The sequence below is a fragment of the Cardiocondyla obscurior genome, linkage group LG04 (assembly GCF_019399895.1).
Source record: "Cardiocondyla obscurior isolate alpha-2009 linkage group LG04, Cobs3.1, whole genome shotgun sequence".
Classification (NCBI taxonomy): domain Eukaryota; kingdom Metazoa; phylum Arthropoda; class Insecta; order Hymenoptera; family Formicidae; genus Cardiocondyla; species Cardiocondyla obscurior.
Genome location: NC_091867.1, coordinates 3195557 through 3220276, shown reverse-complemented (window position 1 = coordinate 3220276; position 24720 = coordinate 3195557). Strand labels below are relative to the sequence as shown.

The following is a 24720-nucleotide window of genomic DNA, read 5'->3' as shown; positions in this document are numbered from 1 at the left end:
GTTGATAGCACGGCGATAGCCTCGTTTTCCGCCAATTCTGTGGCCACGCCTTTTTTATAATGGTTGCTAAGAAATTGGCGGGAACGACAATACTAGTCAGTGGTACGTACGTATGAGTCAACGCGCCATTGACTGGTCAAACGATCGAACATTTCAGTGATATAACCAGACTTCTATATTATAGAAATCTGGATATAACTGAATGACAAATCAGATAATTTAAATCTATAATTTATATCTTATATATTATAAAATAAAATTAATTAAAGTGAAATAAAGCAAAATTCGTTAAAATAAAAATTAATTAAAGTAAAATAAGACAAGATACGACAAAATAAATATAAAATTAATTAAATCACATCTCGAATACTAATAATCGACAGCAAATTTCTCAGATTGAAGAAAATTCAGTAGTAGATATATTTTAAACCAACAAGTAAAAATAAAATAATATGTACTATATGAAATCACAAAGCATCTTATTTCATGCAAAAATCTTTTACAAAAATTTTTTTAAATACGCTTTAATATAGTAACAACATAGTAAAATAAGAAAAACTTATTCAAAGTACAGAAAGCCTTCCGTTCACAGAAAATAATAACTACAAGATTCTCTACTGTTATGTTACAATAAATATACATATTCCTAACAATTGTAAGCAACTTTTTTCGATACATTTAAGTGATAAATAAATTACAAACGTCAGTTTTATATTATACCTGAATATCTGTATTAATCCATACTTTGAAAGCCTCGATGTTTAAATCAAGTCTGATTTTAGGCAATTTCCGAACTTTTTCCAGATTACAAATTTCTTTCTTTGAAGTCAGGACTTCGCCATAAGCCGATTTTTAAAGATAGAATACAGATATTGTTGTTTAAAGAATTATTAGTGAATAATAAAGCATAGAAACAAAACAAAAGTAATTAAAATTTCTGTTTCTAAAACTCATTAATCGATTATATCAAATAGTGAAAAAAAAGTTTTTTAATCCATAACTCGCTACTTAGAGTACTTGTCACTAATTGATAAATTAATAAACAGCATCTTTCAAATTGCAAATATATGGTGAGTGTCTAATGCCAAATGTATGCGCAGGAGGAATGTCGAGAAGCACCTGAAATTCAACAGTGCTTATATTAATTAATTTTTTTTTATATTAATATTATATTATTTTAATTTTAAATTTAAACTATACATGCATATTCTAAAATTTTCTATCTATTGTATCTTTTGTGCATTTTATATTGAGCCTTTTTTTAGGATAGAATTTAATTCAAAATTTGTTTCATTTACCTTTTCCGGACAGTGTGCTCCTGGGCCTGGAATCTGTGAGTGATCGTCAGGCAATGGAAAACGCGCGCTTATGCTGTACGCTGGACTTTTCGCTCTGATTGCGTCTGGTTTAACAGTCTCGTATGCACCCGGCCCCGGTACAAGAACACGATCATCGGTAAAGACTTTTTGCCTACCGGATATTGAATAGGCGGGCGCTGCTTTTTTATTACCCTCTTTCGTTCCGCCAAGGGCAGAAGGGATGTTATAGATATTGGGTGCTGAAATTTAATTAATCTATTTTCTCAGAATTTATAATGTAGTAAAAATGTAATAGATAAATTTATCGATACACAGTTATTATATTATTTTATACGCAATATTATTTACCATTTACGTCGTATTTTTCTACAGTTTTTTTTAACAACTAACACTTCTTAGATATCTTTAAAATGTAAAATTACATCCCCGATAAAAGTTTGCATCTTATTAAATATTTTTGATACAAGGCATGCGTATAAATTATAAAAATAGTGAGAAATACGTAATTAAATACAGTTTGAGAAACTAATTACTGTGTTTATACAATATGCCATGTGCGAATAAAATTGCTGACAACATGCTTTGCAACATGCAGTATTATACAATTTACCGTAGATCAAATTATTTACCTGGAACGTCGTTTAGTCTATTCATGGGTGGTCTGAGGCCGAAAGTAAATCGCAACGCTTTCTCCAACAAAAGCATTGCCTTTTCTGGGCTGTATTCGCCAGGACCTAGAATATTAATCAAAATTATAAATGATAAAATAAATTGTAAACCAATAAATAATAATAATATATTTTAAATTAAATACTAAGATAATAATAGCGCAATAAAAATAATTAATAACAATAATGATAATAGAATTCACCTGGTAAAGCGTTCTTCTCGTGCATATCGGTTTTAATACCAAAACTATATTGAGGTGATTTAGCCAGGTTTATTTTTTCGGGGCTGTATGTACCGGGAGCTGAAAAATATATTATAAAATTATTTCGTGCGTTCTCAAAAACTACATTAATTTTAATTATTATTTACATTTATTTCATGCGTCAAACTATTAGACACTGTACCTGAATAAAAATATATTAAAAAAAAAAAAACAAAAATAAAACGTAAAAAGTAATAATTACAGATTTATTACACATATATTTATAACACATATTTATTACAACATGGTTTCATAAAATTGAATTAAGATATTAAGAAATCGAAGCATAACTTCAAGACTTTCGTTACCTATCTTTTCTTTTATTCTCTCATAAGTATTTTTTAAATAATATTACGTACAACTAATTTTTTATTAATAGTTAATGAAAGAAGATCGAAGAAGCAGTTTAATATGATTATCACATAATTATTTTAGAATTTTAGACTCGCATAGCGTCTACATGTACATATATCCCATTAAAAAAAAAAAAAACCACACATATATTGTTAACATTTCATTCATATCCACCAATTACCTGGTGTATCGCTAGCCTTATATAAAGGTTTTCTGTGACCAAAACTAAAATAAGGTTTATGTTCCAAATGTTGAGCCTTTTCTGGCTTGTATTTACCAGGGCCTATTAAGCAGAAATTAATTTTTATACTTCTAATTAGATTTATATTTGCAAATTATTAAATAGGCGATTAATTTGTCGTTAATTCACACCATTACCTGGTGTATCGCGGGACTTGTAAAAAGGTTTTCTATTACCGAAACTGAAATACGGTTTATGTTCCAAACTTAGAGCTTTCTCTGGAGAATAATCGGCTGGGCCTACCAAAAGCAATTAAAAAATCATATTTATTATCTTATTTCCCTGCCACTTACGAACATTATTTTACTTATAAAATTATCGCTAAGAATGCAATGTTAATTCCCACCGGGTTAATTTACACCGTTACCTGGTGTATCTTTAGATTTATCTAAAGAGTTTCTATCACCAAAACTGTAATAAGGTTTATGTTCCAGATTTAGAGCTTTCTCTGGTTTGTAATCAGCGGGGCCTATAGGCGATCAGAAATTAATATCGTGTATTATTACTATTATCATTAAATTTAATTTTTTCTACGCATGTTAATAGTATGTCAAAGAAAGTATGTGTCTCGGTAAAAGCTTATCAAGGTGATTCACCTGGATTATCGTTTAATTTTTCCGGTATTCCTTTTCCAGTCAAGCTGTATTGTGGTCCTTTGTCCAAATTTATTTTCTCCGGACAGTAAGCGCCAGGTGCTGCATAAAGATAGCATAAAATGTATAAATAGAATATAATTAATAAATTACTTGATCAATCAATATACCTGGCGTATCGCTGGGTTTATCTAAAGGAGTTCTGAGTCCAAAACTGTATTTCGGTGTGGCATCTAATTTTACTTTTTCGGGTGAATACGCGCCAGGTGCTATATGCAATGTTAGTGTTTATATTAATTTATGAAAATAAAATTTTACTCCTTGATAAGCAGTTTTACCTGGAGTATCGATAGGTTTCTCCGCAGGCCCTTTGCCAGTTAAACTGTACTGCGGACCTTTATCCAAATTTACTTTCTCCGGACTATATGTTCCAGGAGCTGTAAAATACAAATAAATGCATGCGTCAAAAATTTATTTTTTTCTGCGTAAGTAGAATTTTAAATCATACCTGGCGTGTCACTGGGTTTATTTGGAGCATGTTTAATGCCGAAACTATATTGCGGCGTGTTATCTAATCTCACTTTTTCCGGCGAATACGCTCCAGGCGCTAAAAATTTTATCAAAGACTGTTATATCTAGAAACGATTTATTTTAGGGATTATGCAACTTTTACACACCTGGTGTATCCGCGGGTTTTTCAGCGAATCCTTTGCCATACAAACTGTACTGTGGTCCCTTGTCTAAATTCACTTTTTCTGGACTGTAAGTGTTTGGTGCTGCGAGACAAAAATAAAATCATGATAAATATAATTATTATGTGCAAACTATTGTTACAAAAAAAAAAAAATAATAATAATATACATATATATTTTACCTGGTGTGTCACTGGATTTATTTGGTGCATGCTTGATTCCAAAACTATATTGTGGTGTATTATTCAATCTTACTTTTTCCGGAGAATACGTTCCAGGTGCTAAAAATTGTTTTATTACATTACTATTTTTATATCTACAAACAACACTTGTTTCGATAGCTTTTACGCACCTGGTGTATCAGAAGGCTTATCAGAAGGTCCTTTGCCAAATAAACTGTATTGTGGTCCTTTATTCAAATTTACTTTTTCTGGACTGTATGCCCCAGGAGCTATAAACGCGATATAAATATATGTATAATTATTGGCAATACGATAAACACATATATAATACATATATAATGGTAATATGTAATAATGTTAATACCTGGAGTGTCGCTAGGTTTCTCCAAAGATGGTTTAATTCCAAAACTATATTGCGGTGTAGTGTCTAATTTAATTTTCTCAGGGCAATACGTTCCAGGTGCTGAAAAATTACACGTAAAACATTAATTTGTAATTTAATTTTATACATTTAACGCTGAAATGTTAAGCAGTTTTTCGTTATTTGTTTATTTAATACATGTGCTTTTATAATTAAATTGTCATAAGTTACAATTTAAGTGTGTCGTAAATTTAGCTTACCTGGGGTATCAGCGAGTTTCTCAGCTGGACCCTTGCCACTTAGACTATATTGAGGCCCTTTATTCAAATTTACTTTCTCAGGACTATATGTACCGGGCGCTAAAAAAAAAAAAAAAAACGTTAAACACATACTTTTTTTAATACAAATTTATTTATGCGTACCTGGCGTATCGTTTAACTTTTCCACGGCTGGTCTTAATCCAAAACTGAATTGCGGTGATGAATCCAATTTCACTTTCTCAGGACAGTATGCGCCTGGAGCTGTTGAAAAGTTAATTACATTAAAAAAAAAAAGGATTACTAATTCTTATAAAGAATGCACGAATCTTCATGTACCTGGTGTATCGCTGCATTTCTCAGTTTGACTTTTGCCAGCCAAACTGTACTGTGGACCTTTCTCGAAGTTTATTTTCTCTGGGCTGTACGTTCCGGGTGCTACATAAATTCGAAATATTAGTTTTAAATAGAAAATAGTCGGGATAAAACCGAAACAGGCAGTAATAATTAATCGACAAATTAACGAGACGTGTAAACATTAAACTTGATTTTTATCCCTTGTATTTTTATATTTCCTTTCTAATATTATACCTGGCGTGTCGCTCGGTTTATCGAGTGACGTTTTTAGTCCGAACGTAAATTGTGGTACGCTGTCCAGCCTCGTTTTTTCAGGACAATAGGTACCTGGAGCTAAACACTTGTCGATAAATTATTTTAACACGTTCCACCGCACACGGTTGTTTGCATTGCAAATTTCTTAATGGATTAACACACGTGGAGAAAAAGTATTTACGGTGTAAGATGCGAGAATCTAACATATATCGCGAGACATGCAACAACACACTTCTGACGACAAGCGATACTAAACTATCAATTTTACATATATGTATATGAATATATGGCTACGTGTTAGCTATCAATTTAGCGCGTATTATACTCTAAATTGCAAGAATATTACTTTTTCCTTATTCACCGACTACATTATTCAATCTATATTAATCTCACACAATTGCTTTCAACTACATTTTAAATGCCACACGTGCGTAGTTAATTACTGTGAACTTGTAAAAAAAAAAAAAAATAGAAATAAAATGTTCGGAGAAACACATAAAGTGAAAGATAATGAGAAACAAAAATTGCTGATACGATTTCGCAGTCCACACTGAGAAACTAACAGTGCTTAAAACTTTTCATTTTCATTACATGTTTGTGTCGCTAAATTACGTAAGCCTTAAATGTTGCTACGTTTAAAGAAATCACGTTTTTTTGTACCTAAGAGATAATTCTTCGATGATAATAACTTTGAATAATTGACTTTTGATGCGATAATCCTCAAATGAAGTCCCATAGCTAATCGGCAATTAATTGCGCTGGCATCAATTTTCCTAAACATTATTGCGTTGATATAATGGCATAATATGATACATTTTCTTTAAATATACAATTTATGTAACCCATTATATAATTTATTTAAAATTCTTTAGAAAATAAAATGATAAAGATATGAATGGCAGTTTAGTAATAATTATCCACGTAATATTAAGCGATTTTAAATTGCCCAATTTAAAATGCATTATCTCTATTTTAATAATATCACATAACGTAAGTTTCGTTATACAAAAATACGTTCCACATGCGAAATCTCCTTGCGGCGTTCTATTTAGCCACATGTGTTACACTGTACCATCGAATCGATGCATTTTTTTATTAGTTTGCTAATTGTAAGAACTGCTGCTATGAGCAATTAGCACATAAAACACTTGCGGACACATTTACTTTTCAACTGTGTAATTACCGGGCATATCACTCGATCGCTTCAAGACAGCTTTTATGCCGAAAGTGAACGCCGCTGCTCTGCAGAAATTCACGATTTCAGCGTGATAATTGCTCGCTGCTACGATCGAGATGTAACGTTACATACGTTTCTGTACTTGTTATTTTGTTTAAATTTACATTTACATAATATAAAGGCATACGACGTAAGTGGTGTTTTCCAGTTGTATATAAAATTTTTCAGTTGCGACAATTAAAATTTCTATTAACAACGCCTATTCCGATAATTTTACTTTTTAAAAATTATCCAATTAATCGAACATACACGAGAACTATTATAAATCCTAATATATGTTATTGCAGTAAATAAGAGGATATGCAACATTCACTTTATACATATAGAAAATTTGGCTATTTAACGTGTTGTAGAATTTTTGAACTTACCAGGTGTACCGCTGATTTTTTCAATTTGTGTTTTAACACCGAAAGAATATTTCGGTGAGCTATCTAGAATGACCTTTTCCGCTTTTTGTGGATTGTAGTCGCCTGGTGCTGGTGTAATTTCCGGTTTCGTTGACTTTGTTCGGCCGTACAACGACACAGCAGGCGCGGCGTCCTTCCCTTGGAAATTTATGAACTTTTATATTTCTATTTGTTATTTATTAATAATTAATAAATTAACAAGAATTTAATTTGTGTCAAATACATAAAAAAAAATACTGAAAGTACTTTAAAGATATTTTTAGTATGATATTCTTTAATAAATTAAAGTACATTATTATTCAAAGCAGGCCGAGTGTAAAAGAATTATACACGTATCGATCGTATCTCTTTAAGTAAGAAGCGAAGGAATTTCGTGAACATCGGCCATTAAATTGTATCATTCTTATGGAATACCGACGATTTGCAGTTTGGTCGATACTTCGGTCGGCAGAACTTGCAAGCTCACGAAACGATCACGCTATTCATACACGGTGCTTTTACTTCGCTCAAAACGTATTTCAATATGACAAATTGATAACTGTTTGAAAATATTTATTTTGCTTACTTTAATAAATAATATTATCCAAATAATTTATAGAAATTAATTATATATGATATACGTCCATAAACGTGTATCTATAAAATCTATTTTAATAATATGCAAATATTAATTAAAAAAAAATAGATTTTTATCAAGATATTAAATAAGTATGTTATTAAATTCCGTTTTTATCATACATTTACCTTTCGCGCTAAGCCCAGAAACGTTATATTGCCCAGGACCAGGTCCAGCGCTACTGATTTTCGATGCATGTCTGAAAAAAAATTGCAATATGCAGAAATATATGTAAAATTAAATTACTTAAACTAGAAAATTATATGGCATACTTAAAAAATTGTGAAACAAAAATCAGAAGGTGTATTAATTTTACCTGCTGCCGAAGGAGAATGCTGGCGCTCGTTCACGTTTGGAATCTGTAACTGTTTTTCCTACGAATGTTACAAAGTGTAATAGAGCATTACGTTGTATAATTATTATCACGTCTACATATATTATTGCAGGGAATCTGATAAAAGCTGAATAATTTTTATACAGAGAATCGTAAAATTGTACACGCGGTAAACGGACATATTTTTATAGTAGCGGAAGTGGCCGGTTACTTTGTCAATTATAAAACGCCATCGTAGCGTGCAGCTCATAAATCATAAATACATAGCGATTGGAATGCAATTATGCGGATGATGGATGTGATCATATGCTAATTAACGAGTTCAACTGCGTCACAAGAATTTTGCCAACGGATTAATTTTTACAGACAAAAAATAAATTACTATTGATAATTACTATTTTATAGAAAATATATGTAATTTAAAGACATGCCTATTAACGGTGGTAAAGTTACACAAGCTGGTCCCGGGCTACTATATTCGGCGGCAATCGGTCCTCGTCTTTTCGTAGGTGTCCAGGGTCTCTGTGCCATTCCAACCATGTTACTTGAAGGGTTGTGTGTCTTTCTCTCTGTCATAATTTAAAATACAATTACTCAATCTCAAATTGTTGTAAAAAAGTAAACATTATAATAATTAAATATATAAAATAATATAAAGCTTTACTCAAAGACACAGTTTTAATAAGCTTCGCTCTTAAAAAAAAATTTTTAGAGAGATTTGAGCTACATCAATTTTTTTTTTTTTCTTTCTATTTTTCGTGCGTAAGCATGGATGTTTTTAATTAATTGCACTTCGATAACTGAAATAAGCGTTTATATTTTTTCAATAAAACGGGATTTTTTCTCAAGTAGACAGTAAAACGCGTCGAGTACACGCGACATCCATGAATTATGCAATGAAAACGACCTCGAAGTCTCGGGGGCACGCACAGAAACGACTCATGGCGAACCATATAAGAACATGTCCATGATGGGTATACGCGGCGATCGCCCACCGCTCTGGTCCAAACCAGAGTAAGAGGTTCAAAAGTACCCAAATATAAGGCACTCGATGACGATGATAATGATGACTCATAGTCATCGTTTATTTACGATATGGGATACCGTGTTATATGCGGCAATTATTGATGCATAAAATGCATTATTAATGCATAAATACACGCTCCATTAAACTTTGAAAAGATTCTTACTTCTTCTAACATTAATAATTATCAAAATTCAACATTTTTCAAGATAGAAGTAATACCCTTTTATAAAAAATTCTCTCCGTTTATCAGTCTATCTCCATTTTGCAAACAAAAATTGATATTTTAGAAACTAATATATTTTGCACATACATAATGGGTTATTTGTATTAGATCATATCTAGATCTTACGTATGACTAATGAAAAAAGATTTGAAGAATACTACGAAGTTAAATAAGCGTCGCCCACGATAAAATGATTTATGACTGATATCTACGTGTGTATGTATTATATACGTACACATCGAGTGATAAACATTATCGAATACATTATGTTTATACCAAATTTTTTACTTTGTCATAAATCGCAATAAATCGATGTATAAGATAAAAAAAAAGAAACTAAAAAATAAAAAAAAAATATTGCCTCGCGGAAAAAAAAAAGAAATGTTGCGTTACACTGGTGTTAATTATAAATTGATAAAATTAAAATGTACAGCGTACAAAAAGCACTTAGCGACATTTGCTTCTTTTTCATTTACATTGCACTCTGTATGTAGCTAAGTGACATCATGTGATACGTTCTTATGGCAAAAACAGATCTGTCGATTATATTTGTGTATGTATATCCATATCGAGATGAGACGCGAATACGTACGTGCCAGTATACGCGCGTATATGTAGCATTTCATTATCCAAATACGGGAATGAAAGTAGAGTGGCAATCGATACATAAGAGTATACACAAACGGTATAAACGTCGTGTCGTGATGTTGCCAAAATTGGAAAGAAAGAGAGATTGTGAAATATTCGTAAACGCGTACTTATCTTAACAAGCGAAAGATCCTTGCAAAGAAAAGTCGTGACTCTTCTTACGATTTTCCCGCAATTTATATGGATCATAAATGACAAATAAAATTGGCAGTTAATAAATCGCACATGTAGAAAAAAGTAATAACTTTTTAAATTTATTGTTAAATGATTATAAATTAATTTTTTTAATTAATGACTTTTAATTAATGGAAGCAAACAGGTGATGTTATTCTTGCTACGGCGAGGCTTTAAAGTCGTATCACATAATTTTGTTCTCTAAATGTCTGTTATTTCTGTTAATTCGAATGTTATCGTTAACTATACATTAACTTATTACATATTTGTTCACGTTTTAATTTATTTCCGTGAAATTTTACGCCCGATTCTAATGTTTAATGTAAATTTACGTAATCTTCAGTCATCACAGCATAAATACTTGGCTTTACAGAACAAATTTACTTACCAATAAAATGTCCGCAAATATGGCAAGATATCGTTAATGAGATAACAGATGACAATGATGATTCTGGTTGTAAAATGATTTCGCTGACTCGATTGCCGCCAGTCGTAGGGGAAACTTTTGATAACTGCTGTTGAACACAGAGGTGTACACTTGAGTCGCGTCGACTTATGACTGAGAAATGTACGCGGAGGTATCATGCATGTAGTACCTGTTTCCCGGATTCACATTTCCCCACCTTTGCAACTCGGGGCTTCGCTTGGGAGACTCTGAAATTCTTGTGAGACGCAAGCGCCAGCAAACAGATTACCTTGCGTGTATAATTGGAGTACAAAAGTATATACATATGACATGTAAAACATACAATATATTTTAATGCAGGAACAGAGCAATATCGAAAAACTGCAATTAATTTATTAAATTAACAATAAGCGTTATTAAATTGTATATCGCTCCGTTAATAATTCTTTCTCTCAAGTCAATTCATTTTAATTTTTTTTTCTTTTTTTATTTTAATATAAATAAGAAATAATTTTTATTTTTAATGCTAAAGGATTTTAAAACTTTTGACAGACTATCTTTGTTAACGCTGCTTATCGTCGCAGTCCAGTCAGCGGGTATTCATCAACAAAGAAAGAAAAAAAAAAAAAAAAGAAGAATCAGCAATCAGTACGTGACGAAGAACGAACAATTCATCTTACCTTAACACTTAACAGTGTATGTTACTGGTTTTTAACTGGGTTATTCGCTGTGGCGTAAGCTCCTAATTTTAGCTGATTCTTTTTCGATCATCAGGACTTGACGCCGTCAAGGATAAAGATTGGGCACGTCGGGGTGCGTGGGTTGCGAAATCCGCGTATGACCAAAAATGGAAACGAAAAAAAATTAATATACTCATATTTATACGGTCAATTTTAATATCATAAATAATTTCACGAATAATGAGTGGAAAAACTATGAAAAGCAATCCTTCAGCTGTTCCCTTGAAAAAACTAAACGTTCAATAAAAAATACATCGTTCTACCGATAATTCACTATTAAAATTAATATTTTACATTAATAATTAAAATTTTAATCGGTTGTATTTACAGACGTAATATTCTATCAATGTTTTACACGTATTAATATAACTAACTAAATGTAAATTTCATAGATCAAGTTACTAAATTACAAACGTGACTGAAAAAAAATACATGTTGCAATAAAGACAAAATTCATTGAAATAGCAAGAACTTTTCACCTTCTTTCACTGCATTACACGCATATGCGTGACGACATATACTTTTTTTTTTTAATTCCAGGCTTGTAATCTGTAAGATTAAAGAATTTTTCATTCGCAAGAGAACCGGTTGAGAGTATTAAGCATACGAACATGAAAAGAGGCACTGTTAGCAATACGATAAGGAAGGGAGAGCATTTGATCCTCTCCTCCCTCTCTTTTCTCAATGCCAATGCACAACTGGTGGGACAACCGAGTGACTGGACAGCTAGTAGGATGGACATTAGGTACGAACAATTCTTGTTAGTCATACGCATTATTAATATCAAGTGTGTATACCCGTTAATCTGCTTCGCTTACATTTATAAAATGCATACGACGTAGTCGCGAGTGCAAGGTGTTCAATCGAGTAAGCTAAAATTTTATTCTATAAAGAAGAATGCTAGAAAATTATACGCAAGTGTGCTTTTTACGTATACATATAAACGTTGTGCATCAGTGTATAATAATCTGATTAAAAACAGAAAAAAGTTTTCTTTAAGTTTGTACTGAATCATCAGAATATATAATTGCTTGAAAAAAATTTGTTGCAGACATTTTTCTGTTCTTCTTTTTTTTTCTTTTTTTAATTAATCCAAATAAATATATTAATATTAAAATTTACCACTTGATTTTTTTAAAGCACTAATCGGGGAAGAGAATTGTTCGAACAATTATTCGTGTTGCTAATTTAAATCAATTCTAAATACAGGAAGCGGACGTCCGGACTTTTATCGTATACGTATAATAGGTAATCCAAGAAACACCAATCGAAAATCGCATTTTACCGGATCCGTTTGAATCTATTGTAAAGCGGCACGTGAAATAATGTAAACGTCAATGACGAGAACCATTGTGCAACTGACGAAATAACTTTGGAACGCTTAATTGGCACTTCAATAAACTGTAACGGTGAGATCACAATGAGAGTCGCTATATATGAAAGCTTTCGTACCCATGCATGAAAGTGGGCAGCATACAAGTGTAATGCAACACGTACATAAACGACGTGTTACATTTCTGTCTATCTAATCTCTTACACACATGCTTCTAAAAAAATTCTCGCACCTTAATAAACAGAAATTCTTACAAAATAATTAACACCAAAAAGAATTCTAATGTAATTTAAAAAAGAAAAAACTATTTTAATTAAAATTATTAAAATATTCTTGTCGTTTATATCTAACATGATATTTCAAAAATAATTTAATTTACTTGATTTAATCATAAAAATGATAATTGCTAAAGTATAAAAAAAAAACTAATGTTAACATTTTATATTTAGAAATCTTTATCCGCGATATTCTATTTCTAAATAAATGAAAGATCTAAATGTTAAATTTTATTTTTAGGTAACAAAATGAATCCTGAAGAGAATTCATCGGAAGAACGCCTGTTGAATATCTGCGAGCCTACCTCAAACGGCGGCCAAGTACTTTACAAGCTACTGTTGGATGCTTTACGGTTCAAAAATTTTCAATCTTTCAAAAGTATCATAGAGCAGGATTTGAAGAGGCGACCATCTATTCTAAATATCAATTATGTATATCGAAATACAGAAGAAACGTTTCTCGACATAGCTAGCAAAAATGGTTTAACGGAGTTTGTGGACTTTTTACTGCTTTACGGTGCAAATCCTAACAGAATAAATGAAGCTTATAATCGCGCTCCTATTCATTTCGCTGTCGAAGGTGGACATGTGGATACGCTGGCAGCTTTGTTAGATGAACCAACGATAAATCTAAATCTCGAAGCGGGATATCAGACTGCTTTACACATCGCAGTGAAAAAGAATAATTTAAACTGTGCCAGTTTACTGCTGGAAAAAGGTGCCAGTGCAAGTATTCCCGATAACAAAGGTTTGACCGCTCTCCATTTGGCAGCGATGAAAAACCAACACGACATGGTGCAATTGATACTGGAAAATAGTCGTCAGTGTCCAGACATTGACACTTACAAAGATTACAATGACCAAACTACGCGAGAGGTGATTCAGAAAAATTTACCGGATATAGCGTTACCGGCCGAATGCGAAAATCGTGAGATAAACGTACACGACCTCAAGTACTATCTGATTGCTAACGACGAAGCGAATTTCCTGAAGAGTATAGACTTTGTCAAGATAGGGGTCCTTCATAGTGTCGCCGAAGAGCTGTTAGATATGATTGCACAACGGGGGTTTCACAAAGCTGCGCGTGGAATCTTGGAAAAACTCAAAGAAAAACAGTTTAGCGTGAAAAAAGCGGCGCAAACGGCTATTCAGCAGAACGACTGCGCTATTCTTCAAATGTTACTGGTAGTGGAGCCAAATACGACCAACGATTTAATTTTAAGCGCCTGTCAGGAGTTGGGAATACCAGGAAAACGAGGAATCGACAATACGTCCGATCGACTGGAATGCCTAAAATTAATTTTAGAACAAGATAACGTAAACGTCCGTTGCAGCGATAGTAAGTATATATATAATAAATTCTTTCTTTCTTTTTTTTTTTTACAAACTTATTCTCATGACGGCTTACTTATTTTTTATATTTAGATAAAGGCAACACTCCTCTACATTATGCTGCAACAGCTGGCTGTCGAGAAGCAGTAATTTTACTTCTAAATCAAGGCAGCTACATCGGTCACATGAACAAGTTCAATGCACCGCCTATCGCGGATATCCCAGCGGATGTGTTGTCACGTTACTTGGACGATTGTCTGCAGACACGAAAAAGTTGTGCAAATGAGTGCACGATTGAATTTAACTATCGTTGCTTGATGCCGCATGACACGCTCGAAGAACGTGACAAAACTCATCGAGCAACGCGCGAAATGCAATTATTCGAGTACATCGCTAACAACGGCGGTCTCAAGCATCTGCTCCATCATCCACTGCTCTCTTCATTCCTCTATCTCAAGTGGCACAGAATACGATACGTTTTATACGCAAATTTTGCCTTCTACGTAATCTTCTACTTTGCGCTGAACGCATACATTCTCAGCATGAGTTACGACTCTAAATTAGAAAATAAGACACAAAGTGATAACTCTAGTAAATCTAATGAACCTTTAGAAAGTACGTTGAGAATAGTTTGGTATCAAAATAGCTCTCTACAAGCTTTAATCACCATAATGTTGTTACTATTTATCATTCGGGAGGTTCTTCAAATGCTTTCCTGCGTTAAAAGTTATGTGATGAGCTTGAGGAACTGGCTGGAAGTTGCACTAATCGTGTTGACCTTCACTGTGTTGTGTGGCGGGGGAGTCCAGATTGGTGCCATGGTAATTCTGCTATCGGCCTGGGAGCTAGTAATTTTGATTAGTCAGCATCCGCGTTTGTCCACCGGCATCGAAATGTTTCAGACGGTCTCCTTCAACTTTATGCGTTTTCTGTTTCCCTATCTGTTTCTCATCTTCGCATTCGCTTTGGCCTTCTACACACTCTTCAAAGATGGTAACAGCACAAATTTTCCCGATCCCGGCCTCTCAATTTTTAAAACTGTCATAATGCTTACTGGCGAGTTCGATGCCAGTGACATTCCATTTATTTCGCATCCCGTTTGGAGTCACATTGTTTTTATCCTGTTTGTTTTTTTTATCGCTATTGTGTTATTTAATCTGCTTAACGGCCTGGCAGTTAGCGATACCGCCGAGATTCTGTGCAAGGCCGAACTGGTCGGGCTCATCTCACGAATAAATTTGGTCGCCTACATTGAAAATTTGGCGGTCGGCGAGTCTTTCGGACGTTGCAATTGTTGTAACTCGAAGTTATTGCGATGGAACCCGTTCGGTTTCCTTGCTAAAAGAATTCTTTTATTCCCTCACTTACTGAGAGACGGTAGAATTAGTATCACTCCACACAATGTAAACTTAGACACCTATGATAACGACAGACATAACGATAAGTACGTTCGCAGTGAATCTGTGAAGCGCGACAAACAGTGGGCCACTTTCAAAATGGATCCCAACATAATTAAAGAAGCCAAACGTATTATTTACAATAGAAATCAATTAACGGATAATGAGAGGATCACTTTTACATTAAAAAAACTGGAGGAAAAGTTAACAACAATGGAAATAACTTTGAAGACTATACAGTACACCATTGAAAAGAAACAACATCAATAATACGATCAATAATACGATTATCTATTTTATACCACGTAAATAGTATATTTTTTTATTATCTAAATATCGACAAGAGAAAGGAACAATCTGCGAAGAAGCGAATCGTTGGACACATTCTAACACTTTTTGTCAATTATTAACTGCCATCAATATATTATCGCTTAAAGTTATTTATAAAATATCGACATTCATCAATGTTTCGTAAAGTTAATTAAAGAGAAAAGTAAATCATTGTGATTGATAACACAAACGCAATATTCGAGAGTAATAGTGCGGATGACGAACCTGGTGATTGGTTTCCATCGGGTGGTTTTGTATTATTCGCCAAAGCCGCGTTAATAGTTTTCATTATAGGATAATCACGTCCATCGAACAAAGTCATGTCACTATACAGCGATGTACACTTACTTCGGAAATCGTCGGTATCGATGCTCCATACCATAACACCGGCTAATTTTTGTTTCTTCGCATATTCCACCTAAAAGAATTGATTATCATAAAAGTTAGGTAACTGATATTTGCTCTGGATATTTAAAAACTCGCTCAAATAAAAGTTGAACAAATCAACAACGTGCAAATAAATTATATATATATATATTTTTTTAATTTAATTTTTTAAAATATTATAAGAAAGAGTATTTTTTACGAAAGATATAAAAGAAATAAAAAAGATATAAAAATACCTTAGCTATCATGGCTTTGAGATCATCGTAAACTACAACATGGTCTTTTTTAACCGCATAAGCCGTACTACTCTCATTATCCCATCCAGTTGTCCAATTTTGTGGGAATAATACTAATGCTTCGCAAATCTGTACATATAAAAATGTGCAATCTACTAATAAATAATTCATTTTTATTATATATATCACAGGTTAAAGAATTATTGTATGTTTCGAATGCTATCATTACAAAAATAATAAACTAATTGTTGATTATCAAAACTGTAGAATTAAAAAAATAGAACTAAAAAAATAAAGATAAGCACTAAATACCTCATTGAATCCCATAAATCCTTCTTCAGACGTATAAGGCCCTTTAAATCCGATATCTAAACTGGGTAGACCAATCGGATTTATCTTCGGTGTTTCTGGTACAGTTTTAAGAATAAACGTTCTTCCATACATTGCCAAACCCAAGACTAATTTTTCAGCTGGGGCTCCTTGTTCCAACAAATACGTAATAGTATGCTCCTAAACATTAAAGATACAATCGCTATACGAAAATATCTCGTAAGAATTTTAACATATTGAACTTACATAAATAAATCAATTCTTACCACGTCTATTCCATCTTTGCTTCGCAACGGTGAATTTGGAAGAACCTGTTTATTCCACGCACCGTGGTAATCATATGCCATCACGTGAATGTAATCGAGATATTTGGAAATCTCGGGAATGTCGTATGCTACATTAATAGTGGAATTAACAGCGCTTATAGCTGCGGTTAACGAAAAGCGATACCCTTTAAAAGCATTTTTCAATTCCTATTGCAAAATCAATAATAGATTAATTTTCTGCGTCAATAAAATTAAAGAGATATAACGTTTTTACCTTTACTAAGCTTAAAAAATTCTGCTTATCGTATGGAGCACCGCCACGGCTTCCAGGAAATTCCCAATCAAGATCCAGTCCGTCAAATCCGTAAGTTCTATTAAAAAAGAATAAATTTTTTAGAAATAATTATATAATAGATTTAATAATACGATAATACAATAGATAAAAAATTATAGATCTAGAACATAAGTAAACAAGATCAAGTTTTAATTGTCAGTAAATATCGTGCTGTTGAATTAAACTAAAGAAATTAGATTCGACTATATTGGCATGGCTAAAACAAATTTTCTAAGAAGATTCTGCACGAAGAATTGACTCGACTCTGACGAAATTGACTTTATATAATGAAAAGATAACGTATAAGAGAATAATTAAATACGTCGTGATGAATGTACTTAAGGAATTCGACTGTGCTGGCGATGAAAGTCCTCCTACGATCCGGTGACGAAGCCATCAACGAATAATTCGTGCTGCCTTCGTTCCATCCGCCGATACCAAGTGATACTTTCAAACCTTGTTTGCGAAAAGCTGTCATCTTTTTATAGTTGCCTATTCCTATATATGCATTCAGATATTTCCTAATTACATTTTAATTATATAAAACTTTACCACAAGCTTAATATAATTCTGATTATCAAATAATATATATTATTTTATTAAAAAATAATATAATTAGTTATTAATTATCAACTTTTCTATCAAACTGTTATACGTTAATTACGTACTTCTCTTGTTTTATTTCTGTACGATAATATCAAGTTACATCTTGCTTGATCTTTTAACTAACAATTTTTTATAATTTGTTCAATTATTTTCAAACTTAATGAGAGCTTTGTTTCTAGATCAAAATTGCACTCACCATCTTTCTCCGTATCTCCCCAAGGATCGAGACTTCTAATCGTCCAATTAGAAGCGTTCAAGCCGGCAAATGCGTAAATTAAATGAGTGCAATGTTCCGGGCGGAGATTCTCTAACGAAAACGCTCCATTTCCTTGTCTGTACGCTGCCCAAGATGCGACATAGCAAACAACAACTTTGTCATGCTTTGGTTTTATGAATCCTGTAATAAAACACATTAATATAATAACCTCAAGTGTTAACGATGTTTTATTTTTTTTTAATCTTGAAAAATACACATGACACTTGGTGCAAAACCAAATTTAACCAAGTAAATACAAAGCTCGCAGGTAAATGCGGGAAAGTACTTTCAAGACACTCTGTATATGCGTTTGCCAGCCTCATGAAAATGTCGCGTTCCCATTGTACGGCGTGCCGGCTTTTACTTTCGCTTGTTAATATGTAAACGCAAGATTACCCACTAACCAAGCGTAATATTACAGTACATAGTGGGGCACGTTATTGCAGAAAGTAAAATGTATATATTAATTTGAAATAGATGGAAAGTAAAGGTGTGAGCTTACCTTGAGCGCTGTAAGTTCCAAAAAGCAAGATCGTAAGTAAAAGTGCCACGTCGGTGAAGGACATCGTAATACGCTAAAACTTCCTCAATCCGTTTTATTTAATACCTCGGGAAGATCTGCAACAATAATTCGAATTAGAAAATACCAACGGTACTGCACTTCGTACGTAATTGAACGGTGAAGACCCGCGTTCGACTTTGACGCAAAAACCGCGTATCGCTGATTTTTATTTCACTCCGAGCGTCTTCTGCGCGTTTTATAGTTTACCGTGTTATTCGACGTATCACCTAACGAGTTCATAATCGACGAAAGCTATGTCTAATCTGTGGCACGGTTTTCTAGCGTTTATGATTCCGACCGGTCTGTTTTTTTTATGTTATATGCGATAACGACGATACCAAGAGTGCCACATCCTTTTTATATTTATTTAAGATAACAGTAAATTTTGGCCTCCAGCATTGTTAACACAAATGGCAATCCCTGATCAATTCGATATCGTTGATTATACGTAAGTTAATATTTACACGGTACCGATTCGTTTGGCTGCAGCCTGAAGACTGTTGGGACTCAGATATGCGCGAGCCTACCAGGCCCAGTTTACTTTCACTCCTAACTGTTCATTCTCAGAGTGAGAGACCAGGAGGAGAACGACCGCGAGAAAGATGCATTTAGAACCTGTTGTGTATTATTGCCGGAAATTTACCTTGTCCTTTGCGCGAGGATTCTCTATCGACTCTCTGACATAAATAATAAAACGTTATCTGCGCGTTATATTTTGCGTAAGCCACACGCGCGCTTTATAAATAGAACATTGCCTTAAAAAGACAATAAAGAAGGCAGGAGTAAAAGAAGAAGAAGAGAAGGAAGGAGAGAGAAACGAGGTAAAAAAAAATATAAAAAAAAATTAAAAAGCGTAAACTGAGATGAAAGAGGAGAAGAAATGGCAAAAGGCAAGCAAACGCTAAAGAAGAAATGAAAGGAGAAGAAAAATTAAAATATCAGAATAAGAAATATACGATATAAAGAATATAGCGAGAGAATAAACCTCGCAAGGAAATGTCACAGAGCGATAGTGCTCATGACAGGGCTGAGACATGTTTTCCTATACTTCGAAATATGCATCGAGCAAAATAGAGGAAACAGACGATAGAATATATTTCCTTTTAATAAAAGAAAAATTATTAAAATTAATTAATCCGAGATTAATTTTTAAAATAATTTTTGGTTTAATTTTAACTTTTCATTTAAAATAGAATCTTTAATAATATAATAACGCACGTCGCAAATAAATACGTAAAACCGTTTTCGCTCCGAATTTTTATAAAGTTTATATAAATAAGGCATACAGACAATAAAACGCGAAAATTATTATTATTGTGTTTTGAGAGGGTTTCACGGCTCTATTTTCAACAATAGACTTATTCAACCATTCTAGATAAAAATCAACTCGTGTATAAACACCCGGTGCATTCGGCACAGCACATCCCTCGCCCCAGGAGACAATACCGACTTGCGTTCCATTGCATAGCAATGGTCCACCGCTGTCACCCTGGAAATTCAATAAATGTACTGTAGAATGCAGATGCAAAAGATAAAAATAAAAAAAAAAATAAAAAGAGTAAAAATAAAATACCAGAATATTAATATAGTTCTCCTGAAACTTCTGTCAACACAATACAGTATGATTTATTACTTATTCGCGCTTGTCTATTGTTTCGCCCCAATGGGATAAGGGAATCTCGTTATTTAATTATTTTCAAGGAAAAATTTACCACATACGTATGTCTATGTATATATAGAATTTAACGCAAACCCGGCAAGAGTCACGGCCACCTTCCAGCAGACCTGCACATAATTGCTTTTCTTTATGTACACTCGGCATAGGGCATTTGTCAGGCAAGATTAATGGAATTTGAACGTGCCGCAAATATGTACCGCTTCCTTGCTAATATGATCCAAAGAGTCAAAAAGAAAAAAAACATTATTCAATGGTTATACAGTCCACTTTTATAACTTTTATTAAACTCTACAATGCTTTCAGAATTAATTAAATTAATTAAATCTCTTTTCTACAAAGGAAATCGAGAAATAAAACGCAAGGACAGAAAATAACTGATGGTAAAATCGATAATAAAAATGAATAAAACATTTGTGTCAAATACAAAGTGATAATTATGATTTCTTTATAAATTATTGCAGATAAATTTATCTTGTTGGAAGAACAAAATATTTGCATATTCCATTTGTCTGGAGACAGATTTGTACAAAGAAAATGAAACATATAATGCTTCTTCCATCAGAATGTATTATTCTCATTTACGTGTCACACTGAATGAAACATTTTGCGATAACTTTACTTACATGTGAGCCAGGTATGTGTTGACCCCATCCGACTGTGACACAATCCTCTGTGTATATCTGGAATATATCCGTAATGTATACCACGGGCAAGGTGACGTATTGGACATCCGTGTTTCTGTAAAGGGGTCTCTTCAGCTGTAAAAACGGGTGCGAATGACAGTGGGACTGGCGACAGTTACAAGGTTTACTCTTTTTATTATCGACACAGAATTATATACACGGCATAAACAGTCACCCTGAACAATCCAATATCGTTTCGCAAGTCCGAGAATCGAAACCCTGCGTGCGGCAATGTCTTGTCTACAAATTCCACCTGCTTGGAGCCCCAGCCTGGTAAATACACGTAGGTCGCACCAGCGATCACGAAGAAATAGCGTGGATTCTCCGGTACCCACGTGCCATCGAGCAATGGTCTTTAAACAACGACGAGTTAATTATACACCTTGGTTTTTTTTTTTTTTTTTTTTTTTACCTAAACATCGGAGCGATATGAGAAAAGGTGGAATGCAATCAGAAGTGAAGTATAACGACATAATAATTTTTTTTATTAAATAGAATCGTGGAGTCCGAAGGCTTTTCTTGAAATGTGTTTAAATATAAAATATATCTTACTAAAAAAATAATAACAATAAAAGTATCGTAAAAAAAATTCTTTTTAAAATAAAAATCTCTTAAGATAATATAAGCACGTCTACCTTTTCATTTTTTAATTTATAAAAATGTGATTAACTTTGGAATATGTATTAATAAAAATTAAATGACATTCAAATAAAAAAATTAAATAAGCTGAAAAAATTGAATTACACAAAATGCAATTAAGTAATTAAAAATAAAATTAACTTTTAACATATTAGATAAGAATTAAGTTTCTAATTATAAAAATGTGGTAGATGAGAAAAATATATATATACCGTGCAAATTTAACGCTTTGGCTACAATACAGAAAAGTAATATTTAATCTGTGTTCGTTAATATCATTTCAACGTAATTCGTTATTTCTACTCCAATTTATCTTGCCCTTTTTTTAAATCACTCTTCCTTCTACTCTTTTAATATTTTACGTAGCCCGTGTCGTGTAAACGAGCTTACGTCTGATTGCGTCCCAATTTCCTCTACGTACAATTACGAGCGGCCGAGCTGACACGTAAAACAGAAACTACGTTCACGCGAGTAGTACATCTCATCGCTAGTACAACAGCTAATCGATACACAGATAGATACCGCGACAGATATCATTAGCCTTAAGGATCTAGCGCCGCTAACCTTCCCGTTACTCGTGAAATATATACGCTAGACAGCACATCACTACTTACAGTCAGAAACAAATGAGGTACAACAATTATAGGGAATGATCGAGACGGAAGGAACGAGTCAAAAGCCACTCAATAATTGATTGACACCGATTCTCAACGGGGTGGTTATTCTTATATCCCGATCACCGACACCGGTTCGATTTACCGTCCAGTCCCGTTCACCCTGTTGATGTAATCCAAAGAGTTGCATTCAGTAGCGAAAAATATAAGTCGAAATTATTCACGTATGCCCCTCTTTTTTTTCTTTTTTTTTTTTTGCATACGCGATGTATAATGTATATAAACCGCCTACCGAATACGCTTGGGATTTACGCGAAATTGCTGCTTCAGATACACCTCTTTGCGATATTTAACGAATATTTTATAGAATGTGTAGATATAAATATCTCTTATAGAGAGAGACTCACTCTTTTGAAATATATTACACGTTTCCAAACTAGATTACTGGAAATTTAGATCTACTGCCCTGCGCGGTTCCTCACAAATGGAAGCGATTTACATCTTACAAGACACATCATTACATCAAACACAAGCCTTGCTTTCTCATCAACAAACACGTGACATACAATACATCTCTGCGGTAGCAAGGAGGTTAAATACGACTACTAATCTCAAGTGTTGTGGTGTAATCTTCAAATGTCTTACCAGGGCGCTCGATTTGCTTTACAAATAGATAATTATATTTCCGCTGAATACTAAAGTGTAATTTCTATTTTCGTAAAACAATTGTTTTTTTTTTTTTTCCCCTCCCTGTGAACTTTTACCTCGTGAAACTTAAAATCTAAAGATTTTATATATATCAAGGTGTACATCACATTAAACAGTTCTGTATTTAGATACTGATTACATTTAAACCATTGAGAAAGTATTCCAAGTGGTTTGAAAAATTGCAAATAAAAGCGACAGACAGTCCGAACTAGTTCAGATAGTTCGACCATATGAAAATGTTTCGTATTATATTTTAAATATTGAAACAAGCGACCAAAATATGCGACGTAAAGTGATATTAAATTTCCAACTGATATAGAATTTTCGTTCGATATGTCTTACTTTATTAAAGTGAAAAGTTTGTCTTTAAAGAAAAATTATTTAAGAAAATGCTTATAGATAAATTGAAGATTGTGTTACTTTTAAAGAGCTTAAAGTTTATCCAAAGCTTATATAATTTTGTACAGCTTAAAAAAAAAAAAAAAAAAGAAAAGCTTGTATATGAATTAAAAAAATTTTAATCTAATTTTATAGTTCAAAAAATGTCCAAAAAAAATTTACGTACTACATGTATACTAAATTAAAAATTTTTAATGTAGACATTAAAAAAAAAACAAAAAAAAAAGAGAGATTACGTTATCAACACATTAACAATGTGAATGTGTTATAATTTGTTAAAATTGTCGGATAAACTTCGGAAAAGCCAACACTTTGAATTTTTTTGAAACTTTGTATACGTATATAAAGCAATTGCCAATTTTCATTATCATTTTCGTAATCAGCGCGTCACAACACGTAAGTGTACAAAGTTTAAAAATAACAAAAAATTAAAGGTATTGGCTTTTCGGAAATGCATCCAAATTGTGTAGCAAATGTATCACAGAAAAGCACGAAAAAAAAAAAATTCGCTGTACAATGTGGCAGTGTCTTCTAAATTTCTTTTACATGTATGAAATATGTAAGCAAGTAAACGAGAGATCGACACTTTTAATATCGTTCAATTAAAAGAATCACAGTTAACATTGATAATAAATTAGAATCAAGCTCAGGGAACGTAGAATATTGTTAACAGAACGTTTCCTTTTTTTTTTTTCCACGAGAAACTTATGCGTTCTGATTTACACTGAAAATCTCACGCGAAATATTTTCACTCGTTTTTTAACCCTTCCTCCCTCACCCCGTGAACTCGGGGAGCGCCGGTATCCTAAAGCCGGAACGTAATTCGAGGATCTCTCGAATTCCATCCTTTGTTCAAACATTTCGTACATTTAAGGACTAAAGATTGCGCGTTGAGGAAGGTGGGAAAAGTATGTAGGGCGAACTTAGTGCACTAAAAGCCCCGGATGGAAAAGGAGAGAAGGAGAGGACGAGACTACACCACCCTTCGCGACAGACACAGC

General features: G+C 33.1%; 3 protein-coding genes across 14 annotated transcripts; 1 reads left to right on the top strand and 2 right to left on the bottom strand.

Annotated features, from left to right (window-relative positions):
* Positions 1 to 455: 455 nt before the first annotated feature.
* On the bottom strand, positions 456 to 11609 carry LOC139102253 (sperm-tail PG-rich repeat-containing protein 2). 11 transcript variants are annotated; one of them, XM_070656017.1, is made up of 26 exons: positions 11295 to 11609; positions 10597 to 10870; positions 8568 to 8705; positions 8119 to 8176; positions 7931 to 8001; positions 7148 to 7324; positions 6726 to 6824; positions 5522 to 5620; positions 5270 to 5368; positions 5096 to 5194; positions 4934 to 5032; positions 4677 to 4775; positions 4483 to 4581; positions 4313 to 4411; positions 4116 to 4214; positions 3947 to 4045; positions 3777 to 3875; positions 3609 to 3707; positions 3442 to 3540; positions 3213 to 3314; positions 2983 to 3084; positions 2786 to 2887; positions 2191 to 2289; positions 1949 to 2053; positions 1299 to 1558; positions 456 to 1119 (listed from the first exon to the last, which is right to left on the bottom strand). In XM_070656017.1, exons 3-26 carry the CDS (start codon positions 8674 to 8676, stop codon positions 1036 to 1038), a joined length of 2556 nt encoding a protein of 851 aa, XP_070512118.1. In that variant the 5' UTR covers positions 8677 to 8705; positions 10597 to 10870; positions 11295 to 11609; the 3' UTR covers positions 456 to 1035. The 11 variants fall into 11 exon arrangements, with proteins under 11 accessions (XP_070512118.1, XP_070512111.1, XP_070512112.1 ...); XM_070656010.1 differs by lacking the exon at positions 11295 to 11609 and having other exon boundaries at positions 10597 to 10723; positions 10805 to 11213; XM_070656011.1 differs by lacking the exon at positions 11295 to 11609 and having other exon boundaries at positions 8119 to 8167; positions 10597 to 10723; positions 10805 to 11213.
* A 337-nt stretch (positions 11610 to 11946) lies between these two features.
* Pain (transient receptor potential cation channel family member painless) lies at positions 11947 to 16905 on the top strand. Its single transcript, XM_070656031.1, has 4 exons — positions 11947 to 12221; positions 12564 to 12763; positions 13204 to 14301; positions 14388 to 16905. The coding sequence occupies exons 3-4, from the start codon at positions 13212 to 13214 to the stop codon at positions 15959 to 15961; spliced, it is 2664 nt and encodes an 887-aa protein (XP_070512132.1). The 5' UTR covers positions 11947 to 12221; positions 12564 to 12763; positions 13204 to 13211; the 3' UTR covers positions 15962 to 16905.
* LOC139102276 (probable chitinase 2) lies at positions 16085 to 23897 on the bottom strand. Of its 2 annotated transcripts, none has more exons than XM_070656068.1 (9): positions 21300 to 23897; positions 18939 to 19054; positions 18377 to 18577; positions 17913 to 18072; positions 17515 to 17611; positions 17241 to 17447; positions 16957 to 17154; positions 16645 to 16773; positions 16085 to 16439 (listed from the first exon to the last, which is right to left on the bottom strand). In XM_070656068.1, exons 2-9 carry the CDS (start codon positions 19000 to 19002, stop codon positions 16173 to 16175), a joined length of 1323 nt encoding a protein of 440 aa, XP_070512169.1. In that variant the 5' UTR covers positions 19003 to 19054; positions 21300 to 23897; the 3' UTR covers positions 16085 to 16172. The 2 variants fall into 2 exon arrangements, with proteins under 2 accessions (XP_070512169.1, XP_070512168.1); XM_070656067.1 differs by having other exon boundaries at positions 19206 to 21350.
* Positions 23898 to 24720: the final 823 nt, after the last annotated feature.